Below are 14,342 nucleotides of genomic sequence, written 5' to 3'. Positions count from 1 at the left end.
AATTTTACTGTTGGCACATTTAATGCTAGTGCGAGATGACTATGTCTTATCTGGTCATGGTTATATAATGTGGTATTAAAGGGGTATTCCGGTTGTTAAAAGTTATCCTCTATCCACAGGGTAGGGGATAACTATTAGATTGGTTGGGGGTCCTACCGCTTGGAAACCCACCAATCACGAGAACGGGGCCCCGTACTATATGCCCATGCATTTCACCCTGACAGAGGGTGAATGAGGTCCTGTGGATACATTCGGTTTATGCATAACCTATGTTCTATGAAACCAGGCAATGGACGAAAAATCTTTCTGGGAATGTTCTTTTAAAGAAAGAGTATTTCCTTGAACAAAAGATCTTTCGTTTTAGATTGTGAGGGGCCTGTCATCAGTCAGATAAAACAATCAACGTTAAATTTAAACCAAAAATGTTTGTTTCTGTTGAAATCATCTATTTTCATCAAATTTTTGACTAATGTGTATTGGCACCTTAAGACTCTGAGCATAAATTATTGCTGAAATCTACACTAGCGCATAGCTGGCATAGATTTCAAACTCTGGTGCATGGACTGCAGGAAAATGCACTAAATTTATTAAAGGGAGTCTGTCACCTACTTTTTAGACCGCTCATATCACATTATAGCACAGTTGCCCAACATAAAAATAGTACCTTTATTGTGCCTGTCCTACGCCCAGAAGCTATTATTCCTACTAGAAGTTATGAATTAATTGTCTACAGTAAGGGTACAGAGGGGTGGTAAGCAGTTGGGGGGGGGGGGGGGGGGGGGTGTACCTGCACAGTCTGAAAATGGAAGCACTGATTTGGATAGAGTGTGTGTGTGTGTGTGTGTGTGTGTGCAAGTACACACCCCAACTGGTTACCACCCCTCTGTACCCTTACTGCAGACTGCTGGCAATTCATTCATAACTTCTTGTAGAAATAATAGAGGAACGGCACATCATAGAGCCATAAGAATAGATGCTCCAGAATTGTTATTACATAGAGAATGTGAATTTTTTCCCCCCCAACAGCACTTTTGTTAAAGGGGGTTTCCAGGAGTTCACTTTTGATGGCCTATCCTCAAGATTAGTCATCAGTATCTGATCTGTGGGGGTCCAGCACCCCTGCCGATCATCTGTTTGGGTAGGCTGCAGTGCTCCGGTGACGTTACATTTGTTGATCATGTGGCTTGTTTGCAGCTCAGCTATTAAAACAGGCATGTCAGGAGCGGTGACAGAGCCTCTTTAAAGGGTGTATTAGACCCCGATCACACAGACGATTGCCGGGAAGGAATCGTTCCCTCCCGGCAATCGTCTGCTCGCTTGCTGAGGAGACCGCTGCTATTACATGTAGCGATCTCCTCAGCAACACAGAGAGGACTGATCACTATGCCATCGCTCATCCCCACGCTGTACAGTGGTTTACCGGCGGCAGATCGTAATTAGATAGCACAAACTGCTGACGGCAAATCCAGATCTTTCAGCATGCTGAAAGATCTGCATTGGCCTATGAACAAATGTTTTCTCATTCATCGTACAGTCGGCGGCAGTATTACACTGCAAGATTATCGCTAGCAAGCGTTACTATAAACGTTCATTAGCGATCATCGGGCTGAAAATCTGCCTGTCTAATATTCCCTCTAGACAGCATTAGTAAATTTGCTCTATTACAGCAGTGTACATAAACTTTTTGGAATTCCATTGTTTATGTGCATAACCAGTTCATGTTTCATGACTTTCTCTGTCGCTATCTAATCTTTGGTGAGCAGTGGCAATGACAATATACAGTAGTGGTAGGTGAACATTTTTATAAATATGTGTCTATGAGTAATGGAAATATATGATTTCTTTTTTTTTCTTCATACAGGTATAAAATTATTACTGGGAAACCATCAGGGGCAATATCAGGTGTCCAGAGAGCTGAAAATGGTCCTATAGAGTGGAGTTGGGACCTGCCCCTTAGTTGTAATTTGTCCTTGTAAGTACACATAATTGGAGATTCTATAATTTTTTTTTTCCCCAACAGCATTTTTATTAAAGGAGTTTTCCAGGAGTTCACTTTTGATGGCCTATCCTCAAGATTAGTCTACTTTCACACTCGCGTTTTGGCTTTCCGTTTGTGAGATCCGTTCAGGGCTCTCACAAACGGTCCAAAACGGATCAGTGTGCATTCTAATGCATTCTGAATGGAAAAGGATCCGCTCAGAATGCATCAGTTTGCCTCTGTTCCGCCTACATTCCGCTTTGGAGACGGACACCGAAACACTGCTTGCAGCGTTTGGTGTCCGTCTGAAGAAACTGAGCCAAACAGATCCGTTCTGACACGCAATGTACGTCAATAGGGACTGATCCGTTTTCACTGACACAATCTGGCACAATAGAAAACGGATCCGTCCTCCATTGACTTTCAATGGTGTTCAAGACGGATCCGTCTTGCCTATGTTAAAGATAATACAAACGGATCCTTTCTGAACGGATGCTAACGGTTGTATTATCTGAACGGATCCACACAAAACGCGAGTGTGAAAGTAGCCTTAGTCAACAGTATCTGATCTGTGGGGGTCCAGCACCCCCGCCGATCATCTGTTTGAGTAGGCTGCTGTGCTCCGGTGAGTTGCCTGTTTCTAGGCCGGTGACGTTACATTTGTTGATCAGGTGGCCTATTTGCAGCTCAGCCCCATTCCTGTAAATGGGCTTGGGCTGCAGTGCCAAGCAAAGCCGCTATACAGTGTACGTCACTGTGCTTTCTAAGCTGTGAGGAGGCTGCAGCACTCACCAGAGCATTGTGGCCTCTTCAAATAGCTGATCGTTGGCAGTATCAGACTCCCAACAATCATATATTGATGACCCATCCTGAGGATAGGCCATCAATATCCAACTCCTGGAAATGATTTTCAGTGAAGTCTTTTCTGTATATACAATGATGTACATTATACTAATATAGAATCTAGAAGGATTCCTTCCTTACGGATTTGCATAAGACAAAGATGTTACATTAAGTTTACATTTAGGTGTCATGCACATGGCCGTAAGTGTTTTGCAGTCTGCAAAGCATCCCTGGATCCACGTTTCCTCATCATGTGCTTGGGTGGGTAATAGTTCTTAGGTAGTGATACCGTGGTAGTGTTTTATTGTTGTATATTTTAGGACTCAGTATACCATCTAGATGTTCTACAGTGGGTTTCATGAGTTAACGCCGCTGCACCCCACTGGGAGATGCTGATACATTATTGATATGAGTCCATGGTTACTATTTTTTGGCACACTACAGGATTACCCCGCTTTTTGCCACGGCACATGTTATTCCATCTCTTTTGGGGAATGTTGTGATGTAGGGGTTATGTACTTGACGCAGCAATTTTATGGATATCAGTTTCATGATCTGATGTTTTCCACAAGTTCATTTACAGTTATATGTCATAACTGTATTTTTCAATAAACTTGGATTTTATTTTATATATTTGATGGGGGTTGCCTCTATTCCTTGTGGGGAATTGGTTTTGTAGGTAGTATGAAAAAAATTATGTTTGGACAGTTTTTTTCTACATTTAACACTTCTACGAACTACATATATTGTAGCAACTACATTAGTAATACGACTGTCTTCAGTTTAGTTAGTAATTCACAAAGTGACTCAGCTTAATGTAATACTTTGGCAGTAGTAATACTCTTATCTGTTGAGGGAATGGGTCCAGGAGCTGGGAAATAGGTGAATGGGTCACCAACCACCGTTCTCCCTGCAGGTGAGGATCCCAGTGGTGGGATGCCCAGATGGAAGGCACTTATAGTATGCCCTGTGGTTATGCCATAATTTCCTAATATGGGAATACCCCTTTAAAGTAGTATGTGTTTTGTATAATGTATTTCAGTTTCTATGATGTGTCTTTTATTTATATTTCTTTCCGGTTATCTTTTCAGTGGCCTACAATCTCTTTTTGCTCCAGTACTGGCAAATATTCTAGAAGCCGACCAGGAGAAGTGTTGGGGCTTTGACCAGTTCTTTGCTGTGACTAATGATGTTTTCCACCAAATTGTCATCCATGTCTTTTCTCTTCAGCAAATGACACTCCACAAGATATACATTCATGCTTATGATAAGTAAGTTTTTAATATTTATGGTCAGAAGTTTGAGCTCTTTTAAAGGGGTTTTCTCACAGGATAGGAGATAAATGCCTAATTGATAGCGGTAGGAAATCACAAGAATGGAGGTCCCCATTCCACGCGCATTACCGTTTCATGTGTGTGGAGCAGTAATACGCATGCGTGACCACCGCTTCATTCACTTCTGTGGAACTGCCAGACATGGATGTTAAAATACTACTGGCATTTTAAGTGACACTGAAAATACAGAAAATATACCATATTTTTTGGAATAAAAGACGCATTTTTTTAGCAAGAAAAAATCGAGCCAAAAAGTGCCTTTGTCTTATGGGCCGCAGTCAGGGTGGTCCAGCAGTGTGAGACCTCCCTGAGCACTCATACAGCACTCTGCTTGATCAGTGAGAGAGCTGTGCATCTGTACGCTTTTCTCTGTCCCTGCCCGATACTGATCTGTGTGATCAGTGCAGGCAGGAGAGGAGGCTGAAGGTTCTTGGAGATGACTGTGAGAAGCACGATACCCTCTTCATCCTGAAGGTCCCCAAGCTGCAGGGAAGCAGATGAAAGCTCCAACTAACTGCAGCTTGATGACCTTTGATGATGTCATCAGTGGGAGTAGCCAGATCCAAAAGAGTGTACAGTGGATGTCAGTGTACAGAAATGTGTGTGTCAGCTGTGTATGCAGCAGGGCTCTGTGTGTGTCAGCTATCTATGCAGCAGAGCTGCGTGTGTGTCAGCTGTGTATGCAGCAGGGCTTTGTATGTGTCAGCTACCTGTGCAGCAGTGCTGTGTGTGTCAGCTGTCTATGCAGCAGAGCTGCGTGTGTGTCAGCTGTGTATGCAGCAGGGCTTTGTATGTGTCAGCTACCTGTGCAGCAGTGCTGTGTGTGTCAGCTGTCTATGCAGCAGAGCTGCGTGTGTGTCAGCTGTGTATGCAGCAGGGCTTTGTATGTGTCAGCTACCTGTGCAGCAGTGCTGTGTGTGTCAGCTGTCTATGCAGCAGAGCTGCGTGTGTGTCAGCTGTGTATGCAGCAGGGCTTTGTATGTGTCAGCTACCTGTGCAGCAGTGCTGTGTGTGTCAGCTGTCTATGCAGCAGAGCTGCGTGTGTGTCAGCTGTGTAGGCAACAGAGCTGTGTGTGTCAGCAGATGACACACTAAGGTTAACAGGAGCTGGCCAAAACCAATAACCCCCTTTACGCTAGATCTCCAAAGTTAGTGACCTTGACCCCATCCTTCTTCATTAAACCACCAGGAAAGATTCAATAAGTAGAAAATATTTCTTAAATTTTCTGTTTCTAAACCTGGGGTCCATCTTATAGTCTGAATAATATGGTACGTCTATAGGCATAATGAACTCTCTAACCATAAAGGAACACTAAAAGATCTTTATGCGTTTTCAATTAGTTGCACATTTGGAGCTTGGTTTAAGAAGAGAGAGGTCCAGAGAAAGGTGCTTATCCAAGTAGTCCCAAGCATCAAAATACATCTTAAATGCATTAAAAGCACATGCAACTCAAAAATAAGCCTGATGCAGTATAAAAACTTCCTCAGAGAGTGAGCCAGTATACAATATTGACCATAATAATCAATTGTAAGCGCTACAAACCCATGTCAGTGCAAAATGTACACCAGAACTAGGCTTGCTTACCACTTCCAAAAAGCATATTTGCCGATGGATTCATCGAGGGGTGGTTGGTGACAATGCATACAGTTATTTAAAGGTCCCTAAACAAAGGAGATTTCCTAATATTAATAAGAATATATAACTCACATGTCCTAAAAATGTAGTTCATGCTCCCATATGCTGTCTAATGTAATACATGCACCAAAATGGTCTTTAACCAGTCACTAATAGCGGAATTAGCCTACCACATGAAATGACCACTAGAGAGGACAAAAATGAAATTACACATTCATACACATTTGTGGTTATGGTGTATGAATGAGTACCGTAATTTCATTTTTTATTTAACTTTTTATTATTATAATTTTTTTTGTCACTTTGTACTTCTCACCTTTTGCACTTGTTCATACTGTAAGATCAGATAAACCACTTTACATCATCTTAGGAGATGCGTGGTGTTTGCTTAAAGGGTTTTTCCCATCTGAGACAATAATTGCATATCATTAGAATATGCCATCAATGTCAGGTTGATCCACACCTATATCCAGAATGGGGTCCCCAAAATGAAGGAGAGCACATCACGCATGCGCAGCTTGTTCTCTATTCATTGCCATAGGACTTCCAAAAATAGCAGAGAAAGCGCTTGGCTATGTTCAGAAGTCCCATAGCAATGAATGGAGAGCAAGCCGCGCACAAACGTCCACCTTTCTCCTCACTGTTGTGGGACTGCCGGAAATAGCTGAGTCAGCACTCGGCTGTTTTCTGAATTCCTATAGCGGTGAATGGAGAATGGCTGCGCACCCTTCACTTTGAGGTCCCAGTTTGGGAGATAGGAGCGAGTTTCAGACGTAGGACCTGCATCTATCTTAGGGCTCATGCACACGAACATATTTTCTTACCGTCCATTTTTTTTTTTTTGTGGACCGTATGCGGAACCATTCACTTCAACGGGTCCGCAAAAACAACAGAAGGTACTCTGTGTGCATTCCGTATTTACGTTCCGCAAAAAAGTAGTGCATGTCCTATTATTGTCCGCAAATCACGGTCCGAGGCCCCATTCAAGTCAATGGGTCCGCAAAAAATACGGAACGCACACGGAACACATCCGTATGTCATCCATATTTCTCGCCCATATTCATTGGGGGACACAGAGACCGTGGGTATAGCTATGTCCTCTAGGAGGCGTTGACACTAGTAAAAGCTGTAAAAGCTCCTCCCCTGGCAGCTATACCCCCTCCAGCCTGGAGAGAGAGCTTCAGTTTTTTCGAGTGTCAATAGGAGGCAAGACCTCGCTGCTCTGCAGGGATCTCCTGAAGATTTTTTATTTTAGTTAATTTTTTTCCTTCTTTTTCAGATGGGAAAACAGGGTCGCCTCGCCTCCCTGTTCTCCCGGGGTCGAGTTGCGCCAGTGCCGGTCACCCGCACTGCTGCCTCCCCCACAGAAGACAAGGTGGATCAGGGCGGCCTAGGTCCGCCAAAGAGAAGACTTTCCCGCCATACCAGACATCTGCCACTCCGGTGCCAGCTGCTGAGGAGGTGACCCTGCTGGAGAAGGTGACCTTATGGGCCCACTTAGGGAGGGTGAAGAGAAGAGGAGGAAGACAGGTGAGTATGTTAACCCTCTCCCTCCCTCCCTATTTGGCAAGCACTGGGCCCTCTGCTTCCCCCTCCCTCCATTATCTCTGAGCAGTATCCCTAGCCCTGGACTTTGGTCGATTCCCTCCCCTCTGTGCCGACACAGTAAGTGCCCAGCATCACCGGCACTGGCAGAGTAGCGGCACTGTTGTTTCGCTTACTCTGTGGTTGTTTCTGAGGGGGGCAGCCACGGGCGCATAGGGGGTTAATGGCCCTTTCTTGGAGTCACTGTTAGGCATAGTGGGCGGCCGTGCACACTCCTGTGCTCTATATTATTTGTTGGGGCCCTTGCTACAGGAGGGGAGCGGAGGAGGTTCCTGTTCCCCAGTGCCATAATCCGCCCATCCAGGGAGCGAGCGCTAATCGCCCGCCGCTCCAGTAAAGAACCGCCAGCACTCTGTCCGGGCGCCCTTAAATTTAGGCTTCTTTTCGGGCCTACCCCTTTCTTCCTTCTTCCTCCGGACCCGCGCGCACAACCGGAGAGCGCATTCGGATGTGACGTACGGCCCGAGCAGCGCACTTCCACCTCTGTGCCCCGCCGGCCTGACAGTTCATTCCGGTCGGCCGTGTCACAACTTAGGCCCCGGCTTCGCGGCCTACTAGGCTCCGCAAATTCATCCCCGGGTATGGGGGGGGGGGGGGGGGGAAGGTTGCTTAGGTCAGGCGCAAACTCTTTCCACTTTGCTTCCCCCCTCCCCCACTAGCCTCAGAACCCCACCCCCGTTTTTTTTTTCAGGCAGTTAACCCTTCCTGGCCAGCCATCTCTTGAGGCTGGTGCAGGATAGTGCCTATCTGCAGGGCAATGGGCTTCAATGATTTAACCCCTTCCTACCTCTTGTCCCCTGAGGCTAGGCATCACAGTTTATTTAAAAACAAATAAAGAAAGTACATAAAAGATTCGGGTCCTGCCCCATCAAGCCTCATCGCCGCTGGACCGCTCTGTCAGACTGGGCCGTGTCCTAGTACGGACAGAGGAGGACCTCTCAGTTCCCAATCCACCCTCCAGGGTCGCTTGATTGGTATTCTCCACCTGCGCAATCCTATGGTGGACCTCCGGACCTTCCCAATCACCCTCCGGGGTCGCTTGGTGGATTAGCACTGCCTGCGCAATCCAATGGCGGACCTTCCCAATCCATCCGGGCCGTTTGGTTGATAGGCACCACCTGCGCAGTCCTATAGTGGACCTCCCGACCTTCCCAGCCACCATAGGGGTTTTACCCTGACGCTGGCTTGGCGGTTGCTTCTGTTCAACGCCCTTCCCAGGTGGAGTGTTGAAGTTTAGCTCTCCTTCCCTGGGGCGGTATGATACCATGGCTTCTACCGGATTCCTCTACTCTGCCCCTCAGTTTGTGCTAGCGGGACACGCGGCAGCTCCTACAGTATGGGGGTCCTGGAGTAACCATTACAGTCTCTGGCTCCTCCTGCACGGTTCCTTCGTCCGGTGATGGATTCTTCTAACGCCGAAATCGGTGGTGTACGCTGTATGGCCTCCTCCTTAGGCGGAGTATGGCACCAACACTATCATCCGGTGGCTACTTCTGTGTACTACCAGGCTCAGATGGGGAATGGCACATTCCATGGCTAGACTACGAGACTCACCACGCCAGGCTGAGCGGGGGTGCTGTCACGACGGTTGATAGAGTTTCATTCCTTACCCGGCACACCCCTTCTATTCTTCCTCCTCGAGGCAGGAGTTTTATTCCCTTATCTTGGTCTGGTCGAAATTTCCGTCGATCAGTGTTGCTACGCCGTCAATACACGGTCGCTGACGGAACTCCATCGCCGGTGATTCTCACATCGTCTCTACTTTCACCTATCCAATGTGTTGATTCCTTGGCTTGCGGTTGGACATGCCTTTCAGGCGTTCCTTTCTCGGTGGTTTATCGCCAGCTTCTCAGTCTCCCCACAAGCCTCTTCGGCTCGGGGGACATTGGTGGACCACTTACCGTTTCCGTGGCGCGCTTCCCTTTAGCAGGGGTGGATCCTGATGTCCTGAGTTTTTGGTTGGCCATTAGTTCCTTACTGGGTCAGGTTCGGCGCTGTGTATCCTTTCCAGCGTCCTCTGTCTCACCCAGGGCCCATAATACCTTCCTTCAGGGAATGGCACAGACGGTTTCCCCATACCGTCCTCCTTTACCGCCTTGGGATCTGACTTTAGTCCTTTCAGCGCTTCGAAATTTTCCCCTTGAACCCTTGCGGGAGATGTCGCTCCGGATCCTGTCCTGGAAGGTGTTTTTTTTTTTCTTGTGGCCATCACATCCATCAGATGGGTGTCCGGGTTGGGGCACTCTCTTACAGAGAAGCTCCTGGTTCGGACAGGGATAAGCGGTTTACATATACCCATGCTGGGTGAGAGAAATATCTTGGCAAAAGACAACTTTTCCCATTTTTTTTATACAAAGTTGGCATTTGACCAAGATATTTATCTCACCCAGCATGGGTATATGTAAAATGACACCCCAAAACACATTGCCCAACTTCTCCTGAGTACGGAGATACCACATGTGTGACACTTTTTTGCAGCCTAGGTGGGCAAAGGGGCCCACATTCCAAAGAGCACCTTTCGGATTTCACCGGCCATTTTTTACAGATTTTGATTTCAAACTACTTACCACACATTAGGGCCCCTAGAATGCCAGGGCAGTATAACTACCCCACAAGTGACCCCATTTTGGAAAGAAGACACCCCGAGGTATTCGCTGATGGGCATAGTGAGTTCATAGAAGTTTTTATTTTTTGTCACAAGTTAGTGAAATATGAGACTTTGTAAGAAAAGAAATAAAAAAATAAAAAATCATAATTTTCCGCTAAATTGTGACAAAAAATAAAAAGTTCTATGAACTCACTATGCCCATCAGCGAATACCTTAGGGTGTCTACTTTCCGAAATGGGGTCATTTGTGGGGTGTTTGTACTGTCTGGCCATTGTAGAACCTCAGGAAACATGACAGGTGCTCAGAAAGTCAGAGCTGCTTCAAAAAGCGGAAATTCACATTTTTGTACCATAGTTTGTAAACGCTATAACTTTTACCCAAACCATTTTTTTTTTTATCAAAGACATGTAGAACAATAAATTTAGAGAAAAATTTATATATGGATCTCTTTTTTTTTTTTTTTGCAAAATTTTACAACTGAAAGTGAAAAAGTCATTTTTTTGCAAAAAAACTTTAAATTTCGATTAATAACAAAAAAAGTAAAAATGTCAGCAGCAATGAAATACCACCAAATGAAAGCTCTATTAGTGAGAAGAAAAGGAGGTAAAATTCATTTGGGTGGTAAATTGCATGACCGAGCAATAAACGGTAAAAGTAGTGTAGGTCAGAAGTGTAAAAAGTGGCCTGGTCATTAAGGGTGTTTAAGCTAGGGGGGCTGAGGTGGTTAAGCAAACATTCTCTCAAAGCAAAGTCAATTTGGTACTTTGTGCAGTTTATTAGAGCAGTGTATCTGATCTTACAGTATGAACAAGTGCAAATGGTGAGAATGGCAAAAGTGCAAATTGACCAAAAAAACAAGAATACCAGTATATAATAAAAAAATTATATTAAAATTACCTTTAAAATGATTAAAGGTTTTGTTTCAAGTTCGTATCCTTTCTTTCTGATTTATTTTAATTTACAATTGTTTTGTGATTGACAAAGTTAATCTGATTTTCAGATATTTTGTTCCTAACACGGGTGTGAATATTATGCTTGTATATATCAACTAGAGATTTTTTTTAATCTATATTCCAGGCCTGCAGAGTTTCATGACTTGGTGTACAAACAGACAAACATCCAATGTCCGAACCAGGAACTGCTCTATGAAGGCAGAAGATTAGTTTTAGAGCCTGGCAGACTAGCACAGCACTTTCCTGAAACTGCAGAAGAAAATCCGATCTTTGTGATAACGAGGGAGATGATGACAGTCATTGGTCTACAGTATGAGAAAAGTAAGTACGCTTCACGCAAAATTCAACCTAGACTGCAGTAACATACAGCAGTACAATCCAAATCACCGACCTTCCTAAGGCTACGTTCAGTATCCCTAAGGCTATGTTTACATCTCCGGTTAGCGTTTCCAGCAGAGAACAGCCTGTCGGCGTTCACCGGATCCGGCATTGCCGGATTTAGCAGATCACCACTGGATCCCTGTTGTCTATAATGGGATCCAGCAGGGGTTACAGCCACTTTCTGGCATAATTGCCACATTTTGGCCAGAAAAATGCCGCTGCAAGCCTAAGCATGTTCATTGGTTCATCCATTGGGTGTACGCAGTGACGCATTATCCATTTAATTGAGTCTAATACCAGCATGGTCACAGCAATCTGCAGCACCACAGGATGCTGGCAGATCATATTGTAACGATGTTATACATTGAGTTACATATAAAGTCATGCAGTGGTAGGCAAGTGGTTAATGAGCTGTTTGACCCTTTAGGGATCCAGTCTGTTTTGGTACTTAAGGAGAAAAAAGAGATCACGGCACACGGATGTAGATTGCCAATATGTGTAGTATTTTATTCAGTTTTGATCATGGTTATTAAATTTTTTGGCATGCTAGGTGACCAAAAACACCAATTCTGTCACTGGGGATTTTCATTTACTGTGTTCACCACAAATGATAAATTACATATTATTACACATTTTGGACATTTTTGAATGTAGCAGTACCAATTATGTTTTGCTTCTTTATAAAAAAATATATATGAGAAATTAAAATGTTTTTCTTTATATTTTTAGAAAATGTAATCAACTTTTTTGTTTTTAGTCCCCTTGGGGGACTTTAACCTGTGGTTGTTTTATCCTTTCTAATATTACACTGCAGTACTTCTGTTTACAGTATATAAGGATTTATACTGGCAATCTTTTACATTCTGCTAGAGGCAGGGTGTAATAGAGGCAGTAAAAGAAGCGCCATTGGCCGTGACAACTACCGTTACTTGGCACGCCGCAATTAAGTTTGTGGAGTGCTGATCAGAGGACAAAGGGTTCCCCTCCCTTTGTCTAACTGCTCAGATGTCGTGGTCGCTTTTCACCATGCATCTGAGGAGTTAAACTGCTGGAGTCAGAGGTATCTACCCTGGCAGTGAGAGCAGGCTGTGAGCTGTATAATAGAGCTGGCACTTATAAGTGATGGCGCAGCCACATCTCCTAAACCTGCACTATCACGGCGCCGTAATAGCATGTCACTGGGGTTTAACTAACCCTTACAGTAATGTACTGTTATGGAGCTGTGGCGTAAAGGAGTTCTCTAGGAATAATTCGTTTTTAGCAAATGCCTGCATCTCTCAACAGAAGATTCATACTTACCTACTCCCCGCCGCTCCTGTCCTTTCCTCTGCCTCTGATTTGTCTATGTTTTGGTCCCACAATGTTGACATCGGGTGCAGCATGGGCATGGTCACATGCTCCACTAAAGCCAATGACTGGCATCAGCAGTGATGCGCCACAAGCAAACATCACCACTGAAGCCAGTCTTTGGCTGCAGAGGGGCATGTGACAATGCCCATGCTAGGCATGGGCAACACAGTCACAGAGAACACCTTTGAGGGGTTAACAGAATAACAGCATATGCCCAAATTGGGCTATGTTCAGATAAATTTTAGGTTGTATTCTGTATGGCACTGTTAACTTAAACAATTATGATATAATGATAAAATGGATATAAGAAAAAAAAATTGTTTCAGCAGTAATGTACTTTAGTTGCTGTTAAACTGTACTGATAATGGCCCCCACGTGCTCAAGCCATTCATTTAGTTAATTGTAAGAAACCTTCTAAGCAATACCCCAATAAGCTGACATGAATGAAATCTGTTTTTCCCCAGTATTGATCCCTAAACCTCACTCACATTATGACTTGGACATTGATGCCAACATGGCCAAGGTTTGTGTATTACTTACTCATATTAATTATGATGCATAGATTTCACTTTGCCATGTTAAATATGTCTTAATTTGGTCACTAGGCAGTAACTGGGGTTGTCTGCTACTACTGTCGTATTGCCTTATCAATGCTGCTCACACAGGAACTGACACGGAAAGGAATTTCTTGGCTTATGTAAGCTTTTTTCTTTTTTGCCTCCAATAAATATGGTTTAAAGGAGTAGTTGCATCATGTGAGAAATAAATGGTTTACTGATTTAGGCCCCATTCACACGACCGTAATTTTGCTCTGCATCTGATCCACATTTTTTGCAAATCTGATGCAGACCCATCAATTTCAGCACCATGTGCTGTCCACATCCGTATGTTCGTTCTGCAGCCCCGCAAAAAAAGAACATCCTATTCTTGTCTGTTTTGCGGACAAGAATAGGCATGGTTACAATGGGTCTGCAAAAAACTTCATGCAACACTAATGTCATGCATATTTTTTTGCGTATCTGCATTTTGCGGTCTGCAAAATACAGTGGTGTGAATGCACCATAACAAAAATACATTGAAATACATTAGGGCCTATGCAGTGCCCATTCAGCCTGTGTATTTCTACTGTAAGCTCTTTTTCGGCTTGTTATCAAGTAGAGATCATTTGTAAGCAGTGGATTCTCTTTTTCAGTGAAATAATAAAGGATGAGTATAATGAGACTGTTCACAAGAATACAGAAGTCACTCTGAAATTTAACTTCTGCAACAGAACCATTGAAAAAGACCTTAAGACGTAAGTTCTGCAAATCTCATCTAAAGCGCAGTTCAAAGTCAATCACCTTTTGTGAGTTCAGTTATTGCAAAACAATGTTCTACAGATTAAATAAACAATACAACTAAAATATTTCCCATAAATCTCATTAGCAACAATTTTCTTCAGAAATTAAGGCAAAGAAGTAATCTTTCTCATGCGTATTTGCAGATATGAACATATGATGCAGATGAGCGTGGAGTCAGACATATATGAAATACATTCCAAGCTGCTACGGGTGAGTATTTCCCATCAGACATTGCTGTTTATTTAACCCCTTCCCGACCAGCACTGTACATGTACACTTAAACTTTAAAGATGGCACTAAACAGCAAACACCCG

The 14,342-nt window shown here is 44.0% G+C and overlaps 1 protein-coding gene across 2 annotated transcripts in view; it reads left to right on the top strand.

Moving 5' to 3' along the window:
* TBK1 (TANK binding kinase 1) overlaps positions 1–14,342 on the top strand; it is a 73,067-nt gene that overhangs the window by 22,059 nt on the left and 36,666 nt on the right. For both annotated transcript variants that reach the window (XM_040409397.1, XM_040409388.1), the window contains exons 7-13: positions 1,862–1,972; positions 3,913–4,092; positions 11,082–11,278; positions 13,153–13,211; positions 13,294–13,385; positions 13,881–13,982; positions 14,172–14,238. In XM_040409397.1, the coding sequence (XP_040265331.1) occupies positions 1,862–1,972; positions 3,913–4,092; positions 11,082–11,278; positions 13,153–13,211; positions 13,294–13,385; positions 13,881–13,982; positions 14,172–14,238 (808 nt within the window). The remainder of the gene's footprint in view (positions 1–1,861; positions 1,973–3,912; positions 4,093–11,081; positions 11,279–13,152; positions 13,212–13,293; positions 13,386–13,880; positions 13,983–14,171; positions 14,239–14,342) is intronic.

The sequence above is a fragment of the Bufo bufo genome, chromosome 1 (assembly GCF_905171765.1).
Source record: "Bufo bufo chromosome 1, aBufBuf1.1, whole genome shotgun sequence".
Classification (NCBI taxonomy): Eukaryota; Metazoa; Chordata; class Amphibia; order Anura; family Bufonidae; genus Bufo; species Bufo bufo.
The sequence above is the reverse complement of the archived record's forward strand: the minus strand, read 5'-3'. Positions and strand labels throughout refer to the sequence as shown.